We start from the raw sequence: 19,636 nt of genomic DNA, 5'->3' as shown, positions 1-19,636 counted from the left end.
GATTGTTGAAAAGACGTGATTTTATTTATTAAACTTGGGATTGTTATTTGGCTAAGTGCTTGCATGTGTGTTCTTGGCCTCACGAGCGTTTAGCTCACCCTATAGTTTTGTTTTCCTTAACAGGACCGAATCTTGGAGAAATATGAAGGAACCATTCGTTGAAATTTTGTTAAGACTCCTGTTATATATTTTAACTAGGCCCTGGTTTGGGTTGTACTTTTGGAAATTGTAAACTTGAAAAGTTTGGGCCCTGATGTGTACTTTGAATTTAAGTCGTTTCATGACTACCCGATGTACTGGTGATACATTAAGTGACTTGTTAAACTTGAACGCTTCCGCATTACTGTATTCGTGTTGATCTCATCGAAGTGTTTAGTTCGATTTTAAATTGAATGGAATTGCTTGAGTCCTGGCGTGAGCTGGGCAGGCGTCCGCGGATACCCTTTGGTCCGCCTTAGAGAGATGTGGGGCGTCACAAAAAGCCTTTAGCTGGATACAAGCGTGAGGGTAATTAAGTTTCGGAATCTCAACATACTGATAGATGAGCATGCATATGGCATGCAAAGGTAGTTTAAACCTCTTAAAAGGTAACATGACTATAACGTGTGCTTTGATCTATAGGGCCCATCACAAGGAAAACGAAAATCAAGCGAGAGCTACGAGCAAATTAAACATCATTCAGGAGTATCAATACTATCACACGAATCATAAATGCATGAATGATGTACTAGAATTTCTGCGGTTCCTGGAATTCAATCGTTTGACATCACCAACGTAATAGTCATGTATTATAGAATGACTCAAATTAAGGGCCACCACTTTTGAACATAATTGACGTGTAAAAAGTAAACTCAAACTAGCAACAAACTAGAGGGAGGTAGGGAGGGATCTTTTGATAATTTTAGACTTCTTTTACACATTTAAAGTTTTATACTGCTGTATTCATACAAAAAATGTTTATTGAACTTATGACTTGTTATATACTCGTCTAAGAGAGTTTTTGAACGCTTTGTGTATCCTCAAGGTATTAAGTACCTCTAGGAAAGTGAAGATTATAGGTTCTAGATTTCTTCTAATATTAGATCTTGACAAATAAATACCCCCCTCCCCCCCAAAAAAAAAACAAAAAATCAAGAGGAATACCTGCAACTACATACTCTCATATAATCTTTAGTAAATTGTTTTATAAAACATCGAGACATCTCTCCTCATCAAAGCACGGATACATGGACTTCAGAAAAGAGGAGGAAACCTTTAATAGTCCTTGCTTCTTTTTTTTATTTGGGGTAACCTACTTCCTGCCCTTCAAGTTTGCAGGAATAAGACTTTTCCATTACCATGCAAAACTACAGGAGGCGGATACAGAGTCAGAAGGGCACACAAAGCTGCTGGCTCCCTTAAGTTGATCTATTCTCTCCCTCTATCACTGTTGCGGATTCATAGCAACGTCTTTTTACAGATAAAGCATCTGATGAATTTCTGATCCACAACTGTGCAGTTTTATGACACTTGGAATCCTCGGTGATATGTTTTCTATGCCAATCCAATGCCACCTATAATATTGTACCAAGTGTCCTGTTATTATTTACACTTGTGTTAAACCAAACCAAGTTGAATTATTAGAAAATTAAAGTGTAAATAATAACGAGACACTTGACACAATACTATAGGTGGCCTTGGATTGGTATAGAAAAACACGTCACCGAGGATCTCAAGTGATTTTATGAGCTGTCCTATGCTTTCTGCTCCCATCAGTCATGCAAGTTAGCACTGTTCGAACCCTCCAGTCCCTACCCCAAGGCCAGGTACCCATCAGAAACCCGTATTGACAATGGATCTACTCAAATCAGTTCTTCATCTTATGAATGTTTATCGTCTTAGGCATTCACAGACCCAAGCTGATTCTTCTTAAAAAACCGACATGCATGTTGGTTTTCAAAGGGCATGTTGTCCTATTGTCCTTCTGGCTTGTGCAATAATTGCATCCAACTTTATAGATAACTTGTATGCAATTATTCTGATTAAAATTCAAGTCTCATCATCAAATATCAAATTAATCAACTAAGTTTGGCAAGCCTTTCACCGAAAACCCATGAACACACGGTTAAACATGTTTGCCTTATTTGGTGTAGGAAAAGTAGAGAAGAAATGACTTTACACTAACTAATTACTATAAGCAGACTACTAAAAACAAAGACAGACATCCCGATCAGGAAGAAAAGGAGCATTACTGAACATAAGCCAGACGTTCCTCCAAATCCTGTTCAAAGTCAAAAGATACAAAGCTCAACTTAAATGCAAAATGATGCCAGTAACCAAAGAAGGGATCAGTACCAATTGTGACTCCCCAAAGCAACCTTCAAAATTTGACTTCCTATGACATTTATGATAAAATTCATCCTATATGCACATTGCAACTTGGCAGATAATTACAATGAGTATGAGACCACTTTTCCACCTCCGACACCCTGAAGAGAGGTGTGGCCATTGCACAAGTTATATGCTGGAGAAGAAATCCCAGCAGCAATGCAAGAACATCTATCTTGTACTCAAACAATTTAAATTCAAAAATGAGATGAACGGTGTCATCATGGGAATCAAATTTGTGTATGACCTGCTCGCAGTGGTCACAAATCAAGCAAGCTCCCCACGATGCATTTGAGTGGGGAAAACCAATATCAATCATTTACACCTGCAAAGAGAAAAATTAACGTAGAGAAGCAGTTCAAGCACATACCGTGGAATAATATAAAATCTTCAAGACAGGGGGCTAAATCCTACAGCTGACAGAAAATGTATTCAACCAAAGAATTCTTATCAAACAAGAGATAGAAGTTCCAAGATACTGCTTCTAACAAGCTCATATATACTTTTACGGTCTAGCAAGATTACAAACATCTCGGCTAATTAACACTTTTCAGAAGAACTGCATCTTTATGAATTAAAGATGGTACTCACTTCGTCAACATGATGATCGGAACCTGATTACTTCTTGAGGCTGCAGTCAGTGTCCAACTTAAGTAGCCATGTTAGCATCAATACACACCTCGAGTAAGGATTACCATTTCTAGTTGGTAGCACAGGCAAACATGGTACTTTACAACAAATGATGAAGCCCAAGGACCAGTTATAGGTCAGAATCTCCTCTTGTTCATTGTTGAGCTTGAAGTATGATAAAAAAAGTCAAGGTGAGCCATCACCCAATGTCATCATTTGTCCAAAAGCTGTCCTTGCTCGAAGCTATCAGGAGAGAATTGAATGGATACAGTCAACAGATACCATCTGGTGAAAACAATTACAATATTCATATTGAGATATTTGCTAATTTACCTTTACATCTAAGCAAGGATCATTCATCATATTTTTCAACTGGGAAATTATGCCAGCCCTCCTTAGTTTCACAGCCCGACCAAATGCACCAGAACTATTGGGCAAAGTAAGATTTACTAAAGTCCAAACCGCAGCAGTACGTAATTGGCTTTCATTACTCTGCAAAAACTTGATTACAATTGATTGGGGGCCTCCTGGAAGTGTTGGGAAAAGTTCATCCATCACTGCTTCTTTATGGAGCTCACCACCAGATGCCACATTAGTTAGGACATACATACCCTACATAACAACATCTCAGCATGTGTAGTAATTCAAAGCAAGAAGGAATTTACTTAGTGAGGCAATCAGTAGATAATGAACTAAATTGAAAATAAAGAGAAGAGGGGGGGGGGGGGGGGGGGGGTCAAACATCAAGTAAATGCCATTTCATCAGAATAGTTGCCCAAAACTAGCAAATACTTTGCAAATCATTTTACAAACATTTACTAATGTAGTCAAATTTACATCAAATATTAGTTCAATAACAGCCCCATAATTATTTACCTACTGGCAGTTATAATGTACACTGCATATAATTATTTACCCACAGGCAGTTATACTCTATACAATTTATTTTCCATTTTAGAGAGTCCTGAGGCTGGTTGTCGACATTGACTCTTGTACTTCCGATCAATTCAATGAACTTTGAGTCAGTTGAAGACAGCCTAGTTGAGTAATACCAGCCTATGAAGATGCATAAATATCAGCATACAATAAGTGTATGTAATCATTATGAATAATCTCTTACTCATTGAGTGAAACCTTCCAATTCAATCTGCAGATGAGCATTTTCTATTATATTCTTATCTTTCTTTGATTATGTGAACACATCCATAATTATTTACCTACTGGCAGTTATCTCTACACTGCATATATTTATTTACCTACAGGCAATTATACTCTATACATTTTATTTCCAATTTTGCACAGTTCAGAGGTGTAGACAATGAATCTTGTACTCTCAATCAATTCAATGCACTCTTGAGTCAGTTGAAGACAGCCTAGTTGAGTAATACCAGCCTTTGAACATGCATAAATATCAGCATACAATAGTGTAGGTAATAATTATGCATAATCTGTTACTCCTTGAGTGAAACCTCCCAAGTCAATTAGCATATGAGTATTTTCCATATATTCTTATCTTACTTTCTTTTTCTATGTGAACACACCCATAATTATTTACCTACTGGTGGTTATACTCTACACTGCATATAATTATTTACCTACAGGCAGTTAAACTCTATACGTTTTATTTCCAATTTTGCACAGTTCTGAGGTTGGTTGTAGACATTGACTCTTGTATTTTTTATCAATTCAATGCACATTGAGTCAGTTGAAGACAGGCTAGTTGAGTGAACATGCATAAATATCAGCATACAATACCGTAGGTAATCATTATGCATAATCTGTTACTATTTGAGTGAAACCTCCCAATTCGATCAGCAGATGAATATTTTCTGTATATTCTCATCTTACTTTCTTTTTTTTTTTTAAGGTGAACTCACAATACCCAATTGACCTTGGCAGTATGCATCTGCCCTTGAAGAATTCCTTTAATGCCCTTGAAAACTTGTATTTGCGTGTTCCCTACAAACGAGTTAGCCAAACTCTTTGACAGATGTATAAGCTGCCATTCATTTGCAAAATCTGAAGAATGTAATAGAAAATTCAAACTACCGTATCCTGTAGCAAGTCCTGCCAAACAAGCAGAGTGAAAAGCTTCTTGTTCTACAAACAATACCCTGATAACTGTAATAATAGAGGTAACATCTACGATTAATTCTGTTAATGTTGCTAGTTTCTGGCACAACTAGCTACTCTGTTCCCTTGGGATACAAAATCTCTACGTACCCTCCACTACCATGACAAGTGGCTGATGTAGGACTTGGAAATTTCAGTAAGACCATTGAATTACCCAAAAAGTTAGGTAAATTACGTTTAAGATTTTTCTTTTTTTTTCTTTTTTTGGTTTTTTTTTTTTGTTGTTGGGGGGGGGGGGGGGGGGGGGGGGGGTTTACTGAGTCAGAGCAATAACCATGTCACTTCATCTAGCACGTAATATTACCTCTACAAGAATTTCAATGGTAATTTGTGAATCGGCATAGCATTTTCTGACTATGTCAACAGCTCATTTAGCCTTAAATGACGATGGGAAATCTGTGAACTAGAAATAAGCAAGTTATGTACGGATAAAATTTGTCATTGGATGTATAGGTTGCAAAAGAAGTATCTTTCATGAACCAGAACTCGTATGGAGGCAACTCTCCTAAGGAATGATGAGAGAAAATTAAAAGCCTCATGCTGTGGCTTCAATTTAGAACCTTGACATGTAAAACACATCCTCTTACTGATTACGAGTAATCTTCCTTTAGCACATCCAAAACTGTAGCAATTGATGGCAGCAACCTTAGTAGTTTCAGAATAATTCAGGAAACTAGCTTCCACTTTGTCTGTCAATTTACAACTAACATCTTATCATCTTCCTCTACTTTTCTTCTTATTAGTCTTCCAGTCCAGGTGATGCACTTTATCATGCGTTTGTTATACATACCATAAACTTATAAACAAGCATTACATGCAGACAAAATAGAGAAAAGAACAGAATTTCAAATTCAAGCAACAAAAGCTATTCAGAAGGCCCATTCCACAAATAATGTTACTTGGACTTGGGTATTCTAGTGCTAAATAAAGAGTCTGACGTGGGGGCAAAGTGAAGAGTCGGAGAAACGCAGTCCGCACAAGAGAGATGCACTTTGTGTTTATAATACTGGAAACAAAAGAGGGTCAGATTTTCTAATTTGCAATAAACAGATCCTTCAGAAGATTTCAGCATGCTTCAGTTGACTTCTCAAGAATGAAAGGAAAAGGAAAACAGATCCTTCTCAGAAATTTTACTGGTACGGTCCATGATATTGAATATCAATCCTCTTTAAAAGAAAGGAAAAAGGAAGCGATTATAACAGTTCCTAATGCCATCATACTAAACCCAATGATGGCAAGTAAACATTGGAAGACATAAAAGAATAATGTAAAGGAAAAATTAATACCCACTCGTCAAGTTAAGTTTCTAAACAATTTTGAGTTTAGCACTAGTCCTCATTTTATCCTTTTTCAGGGAAAAGAACCACAGTATAGTCCTAACTTCTAGGGTCCATTGGACAATTTAGCAGCACTAAACCCCAAAAGGTTCTGAACTGAAGCTCATGACACCAGCGTAGACGAATTTACTTGCACGGTACATCTTTGAGTGTAACTCTCCACAACATTTTGAGCATGGAAATTCTTCAACTTTCAAATGCCACGTATGTAAAAAGTTCATCAAACAAGTATTCCATACAACATGTAGCTTGGATTTTTTTTGTTTGCCTGGAATGGATTTGAAGGATAATCATTTCATCCCAGGAATGATATATTCAGGAATTAAAGAAATCAATACCTGCATGTGTTTAGGTGGTGTACAAAGTACATGGGAAAGGATATCACCAGTCTTTTATTTTTAAATTTTATTTCTCCCATCTGCTTGGCCAATGTAATAAAATCAGTCATTAAACATCCCACCCTCCCCAACCACCTCTTTGAAACACCCAGCCTCCCATTTCAGGTCTGTTGCCCAACTTCCCAAATCCCTTCTAATATGCAAAAGAAAACTCAGCAATCTTATCCCTGTTACCAGTCTGCTAGCCTACTCTTTTCAAAACTCAATCTACTTTTGCTTCTTCTCAATATTTTATTCTAAATTTGGAAGGGGATGCTTTGGTAATGGAATCTAAGAAAACCTCAGACACAATGGTCTTAAGATATCCACTAATAGTCAATTATCATGATGACTTGGCAAACAACGGAGCCGCATGCTCTTAAGTTTGCGCACCAACTAAAGTAATAATGGCTGAGGAAATGTGTCCCCATTTCCTTACTAAGGTTCCTGGAAAACAAATCACCCTTGAGGACTTCTGTTACCTTTCACGTTGCAGGACTGTAACACCGATATAGCCAGTTTCTTTTTGGTTTTCGTTTCTGATTCCTTTTGTACCTTTCTTCACAGCATCTGCAGTAACAATCTATTGACTCTGTTGCAGAAGCATCTCATAACCACTGGCTAGTGTCTCAATAAGTTTAGTTATACAAGTCTCAGCCATTTAGAAAGTTAAACACACTTTAATTTGTCTAATTCTTCTAATCCAACTTTAAAGAGTAAAAACAGCATAGCACCTTCCTTGAGGCATGCAACCTAGTAATCAAATCCTATTAGATATCTCATAGAATGGTTACTAGTCAGGAAATTACAAGTAGAAATCAGCAATCTCAGTGCAACTTACCCCACAAGGAACATTCCAGCTTCACTGGTAAAGGAAATGGATATTATTTCGAATTCTAAATGCAGGAACTTTTTTATTTTTTCCCCCATTCATTTGCAGTTACCTTTGACAAACACCACTAAACAGTAAATAACCACATCTTCACTTAAAAACAGATTTTACCTGGATCACAACTTCAACTTTTGAAGCACTCTGGATTTGCCTAACAACAGCACGCAATAGAGAACAATTGTCTGCAAAGACATGTCTAATGCCATCTGTAGATCCATCAACAAGGTTGCAAACAAGGGCAAGAGCTTGCTCTTGCACGGAAACCTCAGGATCTGCAGGGTTCACAATAAATAATTTAGATGAATTTAACACTGTAAACGTGTAAGGTAATCACAAAAGAAACATAACAACAGATTAATTGAATGATAGGTACCGCATATTAGGCTTGTTAAGGTTGATTGAGTTAGTTCCAGGAGAATTGCTTCTTTACACCTGTCACTGACAAGGAACATCAAGTTCCTCAAAGCACAGACGGCATTCATCCTGATGGTTGAATCCATTGACTTTGATAGCTCAACAAGCTGTTTTACACCCCCAAATTCGATGAATGTTGTTTTTTGCACCATGAAATCAACAACTACATTGCTGATAGCACCAAGGGCGGCAACCTGAAAGTTAAAATAGAACTTTCACTAAATTATTTAAAGTTCCATAAAGGAGTGGAGAAAGGAACCTTTCACATTTATAATGCGAAACAGAAAACAATAAGGGACATGAGGAATTAAAATCACAACTATTGGGTGTGTCACCCATAATTTTAAGTGGTGCCATCAGAACAAATTATTAGCTATTTTCTCAAGTATCTTGGGTACATATAAGGAAGGACATAAATAATAGAAAGATAAAAGAAAATTAATTCCCATTGATTTTTTTCAGGTATGCATTCAAATATGACACGGTAGGGTCTTTCAAATGCATAAGCATTGCATGGGCTTCAATTCTTTGTAAGGGTCCAAGACGAATTAATCAGTGACTTATTTTGACTCATTGAATACGACACTAATTTATTAAACCACAAATGTTTGATCACACAAATATGATGCCAAACATGTCAAAACTTGATTGCCAAATGAAAATTAGTTCAATGGCATTTATGATCTAGTGTAAAACTTGATTGCAAAATGGAAGTTAGTGAATACTATTTGTGATGAATCTAAAAATTCGTGCTACCCCTCCATTCATGTATGCATCTCAAGCAGAAGTCCCAAAAATAGGTTTATAAGCAGAAGTAGACATTTAAAAGCAATAAAATTGGCAGTTTCCAACTAATTATGGTAGCCTAGTCCTATTTGGTCAAGAAAGTTCGAGCTGGAGCTATAAAGCTCAAGAATCAACAAGCTGAAGAAAGGAGCTGCTATACAGAAAAGGATTGACTATGAGCACAACCCACTGAAGCTGACTGGCAACATCTTCCCACCATTGTCTGTTGGTGTAGTTGCAAACAAGTTAGCTTTTCTGGGTAGGATTGCTTTCTTTCAGCTTTGATTTAGTTAGCATTTCATTGCAAAATGGTCTCTATCCCACTCTGGAGTGGAAATATTTTCACACGTACTATGACATAAACAATAATTGGAATTCTTGTTACGATTTCCTACACTTTATTTTATTTTTATTACAAATTCTACTGTTATAAAATCTTTAAGTCCAGGACATAAGAATTTCTAATTTCCTCCCAATTTATCCCACTAGGCATATTTCCTTGAACACATCAACTGCAACAACCATGATCCAAGCAAAATACTAATCAATTCTAGCACTCAACAAGTTATTCAATGGTGAAACAATTTAACTAAGCCTTAACCATTTAGTGACCAACATAGATACTTATAGAACAACAAGTTTCACTCGACTCTTTCATTTTTGCATTAATATTAAAATATCTATAAACCAGTCAAGAAGAGAAGGATGGAAAATTTTCATGTCACCCGTAAAGGTGAGAAAAAAAAAAGAAAGAAAGAAATGAGTGAGAATATGAAAATCAATAAAAAGAGTACACACCTGAACTGAAGTTGAGGTGTCACACAGAAGTTGAACTACAGGATTAATGACACTTTCATTCATAAAAGTACCTGCACTTAAATTCTGAATGCCATTTATCAGCAATAATTACCAGATAAAAAAACTATGAGGAGTGCTATGCTTTTGATTTGACGCACCTCAACAGACCGAGAAACATTCTTTAAACAAATGCAAGCTGCAGCACGTACTTCAGCACTATCGTGTGACATAGCATCAACCATAAATTGCAAAGCCTGTGCTTCAAAGAAACCACATTACTCGACATCATGAACGCCAAAATCAACTCTCTTACAGCTCAAATTTTACAAGAGTAAGGGACAGTATAAATAACAGTGACGAAATAACAAAAATTGAAGATTAAACAGAAATCATCACATATGAGGTAAAAGGTCCAGGCAGATCTCAACGGACATGTATTTTGCAGCGAAGACTATAAGAAGTGAAACTAAATGCATGATTGTACTTCCTCTAACTTGTTTAGCATTTCTACATTCCTCTCCAGCTTCCACATTAAGCTGAAAATTGTAAAATTAAGTGGAAGAAAGAAATAATTTGGAAAAAAAAAAAAGCAAGGCCATTAAGAGTGGATGGAAGTAAGAAACATCAATCATCACTATGTTATGCTCAAAAGCCCGACCCAACTCCAGCACACTCACAGAAGGCCAGTACATACAAAAACATACTATTAGAAACACAAATGGAATGTTGACATATAGATCTGTATAAACTTTAGGCCCATGTGGCCGTTTTCATTGATTTGGATGACATATAACAATAATACACAAAATCCTGTACGTGGCTTTTGGATTGAGGGATCTGGGGTGATTTGGGTTTATAATCCTCAGCCAAAGTCTTTATCAGCAATATGGAAAGCAGACAGTTTCTGTTTATCTCTTTTCTGCGACAGTGGGGCAAATTAGGAAGTTTGGAGAAGACGATCAACTTGTTCTCTTTCTTTTTTTTCCTTTTCTTTTCTTGTTGGGGTTATATGTCTGGTTGCTTTAATAAACCATTTGAAAGTCAACTATAGCATGCTATTTTCACTTCTGCCAACTCTCATCATTTGCAAACAAAGTAATCTATTTAGTGAGAATTTCAAATCTGAAAATTCAAAGCACATTTAATTTGAAATAGACCTCCAAATCTAAAGGCTTCAGTCCAATGCAACCAAAGTGAATTTGTGTCTGGAATTGATTATCCCGTTTCCACTAATTCATATACACATCTTTCTTCATTGAGTGTATGAATTGCACTGAAGCTGGTATCTATAAGAAAGTGAAACTGGATCTTTATCAACAATATAGGTGAATGTCTAAAATGTCATATTTGTTTGGCAGTAATTTCAAGGATAATGGCCCCCTTTTGGAAGTGCAGCGCTTTTGCTCAATAAAAAATTCTAGATGACAGAATCACCTTTTAAAGGGTTTGGCAAAAATGGTTCCATGATTTTAGGTGTACAACTTTGGTTCTCAAAATCACTTTTAGCACAAGCTCAAAATTTGTGCTTTTGGAATAGCTTTTAGGTTTCAAAATCGTTTAAAAAAAAAAAGGTTTGACATTTTAACTTAAATCTTTATAAAGAATAGATATTGAAAGTCAAAAATCATGCAAGGATGCTCCTAAGCAATGGAATTAAGTACTTACTAGGCACATTGTTTTCCCTTTTTTGAGAAAAAGGCTCTATCAAACTTAAGTGCTTGTTGATAAGCCACCATAATCCAATCATGGCCTGAATATGTTTATAGTTTTTTAGACATGAAGTCCTAAAAGATTTTGCAAGCAAATCCTAAAGGACTTGTTAAACACATTTGGTTAACTTGGTCGACCAACACTTATGTTAGAAATTTAGCTGGCCCTCTTTTTGTAAGGTTTCACAAAATTGGTAATCCAAAAGCATCCTAAGAATCCTAATACAGGGCAAAGTAAACCTTGACCAACGTCATAATGTTAACCAACAATAAAGTACATATGCATAATCAGGTCAGGAAATGTCGTCTGGATTTCCAGCTTAGTCACTGGATTGGCAGACAATCACTAGATGACTGACTCAGCCTCTGAAGTTTCGTGAATACCAAAACATGATTTAAATTTAGCAATATTAACCTGAATACTTATTTACAGAAGATTTCTTAAAATACCCATTCAAAGCAGGTAAATACACAAAATCATGTCATAATCAATGCAGTACTATACCTTACAATTCTGAATGACTAATTTACCAAATAACACTACTGTCCAATACAAAACCATTTGGCTTATACACAGGCATACCATTAATCTTTGCAAATTCATTATGCTTCACTATTAAATTTTTTTCTTTTTTCGTAAACTGGTGAAACCTCTTCAACTGACAATTATTTTAGTCAGCTTACTCTTAGAGGTTCAGTTATGTCTACTCTACGTTGAGATAATATACTTAATCTTTTTGTGATACATTTTTAATATGAAAATCGTCAAAAAATGCAATTAACCATGTGGAAGAGGGTATACTTGTAAAAAACCTCCTAAGACTTGGAGGATCCCTAAAAATAGATCTTAAGAGGTTATTGGTCATTGACCACCACTGAGAGAAGTTCATGCGATTAGAAGAACTTTAAACCACTATCCATCATTATTCAGCCAGTTACCTAAGCATTCTTGTTCTGGTCTTCTTTTTCTGCTTTTTCATTTTTCCCCCTTTTCCCAATATCTCGCATATAGTTATGTTGTCTGAGTAATGGTTTGAAGTAGGCCAATTTACAAACTGTTACTTTGCCTGCATGATTTTTTCACCATCACTTTTCCCGTTCTTGTAAACAATAACTGCTATCTTATTACTGACATATGATGCTCCATTATCCCTTTGAATCAAATCAGGAGGTTAAGTAAAGATTACGATGACAGTGGTCCATGAATGGACAAACCCCCCCTCTCTCCAGAGATTTAGTGCACTTGCAATGCTAAATCTCAAAAATATTTAAAATGTCAAGATTTTCACACAAGAACAGGAAGAACCTAACTAATACAGAGGATGGCAGGCAAAATTGATACTGTACAAGAATCTAAACGAACTTTTAGTCTAATGTTCCACCACTTGATGGTTTCGACAAAAACAAAACAATACCCATCAAGTTCAATCAAGGAAATTGTCCACAAATGTCAATCTAGAGTGGCCACGCACCAATGCCCCCAAAAAAAAACTGCCAGAGAGCAAGGAAACTAATAGTAGTATGCCCAAGTCCAACGATCACCTGATAGTTTCTGTTACCATGCCAACTAAAAACACAAGAACAGAACAATATTTGGACATTAGTAGCTGTCTATTAGTCAAGATGGCATTAGATCTGGTCGCAGCTTCCTCCTCCTTTCCCCCCTCCCTCCCACCAACCCTTCTCCTGCTCCTTCCCCCTCCCCATATCTGGTTGCAGGAAGAAAGTGGGAAGAAGAGGGAAGGGGAAGAGAAGGGTGGCTGGCAGAGATCGGGAGAAGGATTTGGCAGCAGCTAGCGAGGGTTAGGTGGCAGAGAGGACGGGATGGAGTGGCTGGAGGTTGAGGACCTGTATGTTAAAAGACGCATCTCATACTAGAATTACAATTCGAATTCTTACAAAAATGAGGTGCAAAACAATACAGTTATGTTCATTTTTTCCACATATACACATTTCATAAAGTAGTCAGCATTTTCAGTTTGTTCTTCTGGAATCCTTGATATATGCGAACTGATTAAGGTACTAAAGCACATTTAACCAATAAAAGAGAAAGGCAGGCAGATTAAATAACAAACTGACAGGAAGAGTGCATAAAAACTGACACCTGTTCTTTGCTGCATGGAAGAATGATCAAATATTCTAGCTACTACACAAGTTCTCAGTTTTCCTCATGGTTATTGAAATGATAATTTGGCAAATTACAGTATAATCCCTTTGTGCATGAAGAAGTAATTCAATATCAGAACAAATTCAAACGCAAATAAGTCAACAATGAAAATTAAACTGGCGTAGAATGAAAAGCAGTGGCAAACCAAGTTGAACCTCTAAACTGTCAACTGACCTTTAAAGATAGAAGCTTAGTCCTACAAGATTCCAACCGGGAGCACAAATCAGCCAATGCCAGAAATATTCCTTGCAGGCGTTTGGCCTGTAGAGAACCTTTCTCCAAGTGGCAGCAAAGTTTATCAATAACATTTTCTTGAAATGCTAACCTCTGCATATCTTCCTTTCCCACAATTAAACTAGACAAGATAAATGGGGCTTCCTCTCCAACTTGACCAGGATCATCGAGAAGCTCAAGTAAAATTAAAACCAACTTGGTCTTGATTTGTAAATCTTGAAGATAAGAAGGCAAAGCGTTTCTTATTACAACCAAGCACATGCATGCAAGCAATCTTGTTCGAGGATGCTTATCCTTTGTTAGCTCAATAACATCATTTAATGCTCTTCCATTTTCAGGCCCCACAAACTTCAAAATGACTTCTGAATTTTCTTTCAGAATGGCTGCTAGAGATTCCAAACTAGAATCCCTCTGAATTACTGAGCCTCCAAGAAGACTAATGAGCTTCCTTACTACTCCAGCATCATTCAATGCCCTCTGCTCAATACTTGTCCTGCAGGAATGTGTGATGACACAAGCACCAAGTCCAGTAACATTCTCATTCTTACAATTCAATAGTGAAAGGAGAAATTCCAAGTTTTGATCTTTAAAAAATTCATATTTTGGAGCCAATTTTGACTGATATATCAATTTTAATGAACGAGCACCAGCATCAACTACCTGAAAAGTGAAGTACATGAAGTTATAGTCATACAAAGATTGGGACAAGATTACCATTATTAAGATTACAAACAAGAATCTCAACATGCAATACATTCAAGAAACTCATATTCAACTAATATGAATACAGACAAGAGGTAAAAGTCTACTGTATGACAAAAGTGATGTTACATAAAGACCAGAGGAAGCAATGCCATGTATCTCTAACGTTAGTGACCCATGCCAACGAAAAACTAAGTGGAAGAAAGACAATGTGCAAAAATAGATAAATAGACGCCTCCCTTGAGATTATTGAAGTAAATGAAAAGAATTAAGTTAATGAGAATTTCCCGGTACATGAATTGTTTGAGAATGAAAAGCTATGATCGGCTAAGAATTTAGTTGAAAAATCTATTTGGAAGCAACACAACTACATCAAATTCAAAACAGGGGACCCAACAGGACTAAATCAGAAACATCACAAATTGTTATCTGGCCCTTATGAACTTCATTAAGACAAGTGGCCCTTCAGGCAACTGAAAATGGTCAAAAGTCGATGCAAAATTTGCTATGACATGAATTGTTTGGAATACTAAGTTACAGTAGGCTAGGAATTCTTTTGAAAACTAATTAAAAAACACATAATTAGATCAAATTCAAAGCATCACACCCAGAAGGACTGAATGCAAAGTATCACGCTCAATGCTCCACATATCTAGTGCTTAATGATCTTCACCATCCATAACTGAAAATGATCTTCAGGCAACTGAAAATGGTCAAAAGTCGATGCAAAATTTGCTATGACATGAATTGTTTGGAATACTAAGTTACAGTAGGCTAGGAATTCTTTTGAAAACTAATTAAAAAACACATAATTAGATCAAATTCAAAGCATCGCACCCAGAAGGACTGAATGCGAAGTATCACATTCAATGCTCCACATATCTAGTGCTTAATGATCTTCACTATCCATAACTGGCCCTTAATGAACCTCACTGAGAGTAGTGGTCTACATGAGGTTGGGATGTTTCTTTTAAGCTAAATTGCAAGTATTTGCAACTTGACACATGTACTAATGAAAGTAATTATACCAATAAGAAATTGGAGCACTTGGTCCTCACCTATATGCCAAGTCCGCAAAAGTACGTTTTGTTGTGGCCTTTTACTGAATACTTATCAAAGACGTAATGGATGCTTCACCATTTGGAAGTGATGCACTTTTGAACTTTTTAATGACTTTATACCATAAGAGAAGCGTCACATTTACATTAGTTCTAAATTATATAAGAAATACAAAAAGAGACAATTAAGGAGAAGAATAATTGCAGGAAACTACCAATTATGCAAGTTAACCAATAGAAATTCCCATGCAAACAGGAAAGTTAAACGCACAACTTATTCACATTTATCTTATGACATGTAATCAATAAAGAAAATATCCTATGCATAGCTTAGTTGTATAAGTTTTCAAGAGTTCAGGTATCGGCCAGACCAAAGTACCACTTTCTTGCAAGCCCACATCTATGCACTCATACATTTTCTGTGATGGAATTTTAATGGTACTCAATTTCACTCATATGACACTTTTGTCACAAAGAAGCACAAATGGTTGAATGAGCAAAGAACGGGCAAGGTTGTCGTACTACTTCATGCTAAACCTAAAGATGTGAAGTAATACACTGCAGATCCAACAACTTAATAATATTTGTATATGTGTGTAAAACTAGGACGGCATAAATAGCTAGTACGTCATTTAACATGTGATAAAAAATCCTTGTACACTGACTGATAAACCACATGCATGGGTATGCATGCATAGGGCATCTTTATGCCTACAGATAGCAAAACTATTAGGATTATTACATACACCACATTCATCACTTAGTCATTCTGTTGTATTTGCATAGATAGCATTTTCTTAACACAGCCACTTGATTATGTCCTCTCATCATAACTTTGTCAAGAAAATCATAATAGAGTTGCTAAATTTAGTGATTGAAAAATTATGGACCAACAAGCATCTTACAATAGGCAAGTGGTTCTGGTCCATCTCATATTTCAATAGAATTTACAGTGGTTTCAGAAAATTTACTTAAATGCTGTTAAAGAAACCAAAAAAAATGTGGCATTTGCCTACAGGCTTCAACAAATGTAGTAATATAATCAATGCCATGAGCAGAATCCACCATGCACAGAATCTCTCTCTCTCTCTCGTATTTAACTATAGAAAACTTCATTTGTAATGCATTTCTGGAAAACTCAGTCATGGTTACCATAATACACTTGAACTCTGCAGAGAATTCAATTCACACATTAAATTTTGCGGTTGATCAACCTTAAGTACATGACAAGAGACAATTCCCAATAAAAACCAGGCTGAATTTCCAGGTTGGATGTCTGGAATCTTCATCCAAATTAGGCATCTCAATCATGGATGCACTTCTGTTCTGCAGTACTCCATGAGGAAATTGTGTTGGTAGTAATCATTTAACTTGAACAACTCCTGCTGCTCAGTCTGTCCTTGCACAGCTCAACACACAACAGACTGAAGATGCTGTGGCTTTTAGTTCAAAGCATTTTACCCTTTCCAAAGAATTTTGCCAACTATAGGTGGAACAAAAATGAACTTGCACAACACTTTATCAGCTTTATAAATGCAAAAACAAAACAAGAAAGAAAAGAACTCAGAGACACACTGCTACAAAGAAGTTAAAAACAAAGAAAGAGGGATGTAAATGTAAGATAACGGAACATATTCTCCTCCCTTTCCTGAAAATACTATCCAAGAAAAATTAGAGAAACCACCTAAACTTCCAACTAGGTTCAATTTCCCAATACCTACACTTATGTAAATGCAAAAATGCAATGAAATATCCAACCCAAGAACCCCTGTTCTTCATCTTTGCTAAGAAACCAGCTGTGATTCTCTTTCAACCCTATTCCCTATGCCTCCTATTTTCTACCCACCGAAGAGACACTTAATGAGCACACCAAAGATTCATCACTGAATTACAGAATATCAGTTTCAGAAAAGTATATGACAATACTCTCATACTTAATTCCATAATTAAGTTTTCACCTTTTCCTTTCTTCTTAGCTCAGCTCTTTGCTTCCTATTCAAAGTTGAGCAAACACATATAGGGTAAATATCTCAAAGCAAAAACAGAATCAAAATCACAACATGAGCTACCATCCAGAATTTTACTTAACCAGACAGCTTAAAGTACCTTCATAATCATTTAAGTTTGAATTGCCCAAACAAATCCAAATGCACTGGGAAAGGGTGGAGGAAATCATAGACAATAGCCTACCGAACCAAGATACCAACAAATATTTGAAATGATTACATTACCTCGTTATGATTAGAATTTGTAATTAACATCCTCAATGCTGTTTACTCCATTCAAAACTTTAGTTAGTCTACATTCATCAAAAATTTGATTCCATTATTTCCTAATACATATATTCCCGATTCTTTAATGCATACCTCAAATTCTTGACAAGGGCATTTTTTTTAATTCAACATATTCTAACCTAAATGTGTACACAAGCTCAAAATTTGGGAGATTAAACAGAGCATCTCTAAAGAAATTTCGTTTAATAAAATACATAACAAGAAATGAAACTGAAATTAGAAAATGAAGACATAAGAATAAGAGGTTACCTTCTCATTCTGATGAGAAATTAAACTCAACAAAATGGGGAGAGCACCAGCGTCTAAAACAGCCTGAACTCCAGCATCAAATCCGCACGCAAAGCTTCCAATTACGGCAGCGGACTGAATTATAATAGAATCCAAATTATCATCATAACCACCACGGCACGAGGCCGCGGCAGTAGCGGAAGATAATATAGAGACGACGGAAGGAACCGCACCAAGCTTGAGAAAAGCAAGCTTCTTTGTACGGTTGCCAATGATCTGATTCTTCAGGTCTCTCAGGGCTTTAAGCTTAATCTCATATGAAGCCATAGACGAGCTTAGCCGTCCGACGATGTCCTCGGGAACTGGACGGCTCTGATTCTCCGACGATGACGAGGCTGCGGCTGAAGTCGGCATGCTCCGGTGCGTATTCTTCTGCTGAAATTTTATCAAAATTCTAGTGCGAATAATTGCGACGAAAACTGTGATGAACAGAAGAAGATTGTCTGAATTTTTTCATAAGCTTTAAGAAACGGCTGAAATTTACACACAGCAGGTGGAGTTACTGTCAGAATTTTGAGGCAGTGTGGGGAGAATGGTTTTTCTCTCTTTCAGGTGCGGATTTGTTTGATTGAGCGAGTCCATGGGCCGTGCGTGCGCATACGGTATTCTTTTAATTTAAAATTTTGAAATAAAAAATTAAATTTTATACTTTTCTCAAATAAAAAAATTGTTATCATATTTCTATAATAATAAAGTGGGAGCAATTATTTTGGTGCAAACTATCTAATGCCACTTTTTAAAATTTCTTTTTTTTTTTATTTTTTAAATAACTTCTTACCACTAACTCATTTCAAATCAACCATCATCACATAACTAATGAACTAACATCACACAACTAATGAAATATGTGTTTATCATTTAAACATAATTGCTAACACATGATTGCTTGATTTAATTGCTTTGTTTCGTTTTTTCTGATTTTTATTAACTATTTTAATTTACTACTACTAGATTTTGTTGTCAAATAACGAATCTAAATACATTAGTTCAACTGAAATTTTTTTATCACTTGCACACAAATTGAATGTGCGTCAATCACTAGTTATATATGGAATTAACTTTTTATGCATTGATAGTGCAGTGATATTTTTATACTAATGATTAGCATATATTTTACCTATTTTTAGTTAGGTTTTAGTTTAAATTTTGGTATGTTTTAAGTTAAAATGGAAAATTTGAATTCCTTTATAATTTACTTTTCATACAAGTAGTGTTACTTAATCAAAATATGCAAAAGTGTGGGTTAATATGCAATTTTGTGTTGTTTATGTAGGTTTGGGAAAATCATTCAAAACGTTCATCGTATTTTACAAAATAACTTTTTTCGTTCTCACTTTTAAAAGTGTAACTTTACATTCCTTACAAATTCACATTCGTCAAATTCGATCCCTATCTAACTTTTTGATTAATTTTGGGTGGAATTCACCAACTGTCTTGCATGTAATCATTT

The 19,636-nt window shown here is 35.9% G+C and overlaps 1 protein-coding gene across 1 annotated transcript; it reads right to left on the bottom strand.

Annotated features, from left to right (window-relative positions):
* Positions 1-2,149: 2,149 nt before the first annotated feature.
* LOC113721938 (uncharacterized) lies at positions 2,150-18,779 on the bottom strand. The gene is made up of 9 exons (XM_072060994.1): positions 18,148-18,779; positions 13,785-14,504; positions 9,893-9,988; positions 9,735-9,818; positions 8,110-8,344; positions 7,848-8,008; positions 3,331-3,609; positions 2,959-3,240; positions 2,150-2,692 (listed from the first exon to the last, which is right to left on the bottom strand). Exons 1-8 carry the CDS (start codon positions 18,538-18,540, stop codon positions 3,184-3,186), a joined length of 2,025 nt encoding a protein of 674 aa, XP_071917095.1. The 5' UTR covers positions 18,541-18,779; the 3' UTR covers positions 2,150-2,692; positions 2,959-3,183.
* Between the last annotated feature and the right edge of the window lie 857 nt (positions 18,780-19,636).

The sequence above is a fragment of the Coffea arabica genome, chromosome 1c (genome assembly GCF_036785885.1).
Source record: "Coffea arabica cultivar ET-39 chromosome 1c, Coffea Arabica ET-39 HiFi, whole genome shotgun sequence".
Classification (NCBI taxonomy): domain Eukaryota; kingdom Viridiplantae; phylum Streptophyta; class Magnoliopsida; order Gentianales; family Rubiaceae; genus Coffea; species Coffea arabica.
Note: the sequence above shows the minus strand (reverse complement) of the source record. Positions and strands in the feature narration are given on the sequence as shown.

Coding starts and splice junctions, on each gene's coding strand:
- LOC113721938 (XM_072060994.1), bottom strand. CDS start 18,540: ATGCCGACTTCAGCCGCAGCCTCGTCATCGTCGGAGAATCAGAGCCGT. Junction 9,819..9,892: donor ATGTTTCTCGGTCTGTTGAG/GTGCGTCAAATC, acceptor AATGGCATTCAG/AATTTAAGTGCAGGTACTTT. Junction 8,345..9,734: donor ACACCTCAACTTCAGTTCAG/GTGTGTACTCTT, acceptor TTTAACTTTCAG/GTTGCCGCCCTTGGTGCTAT.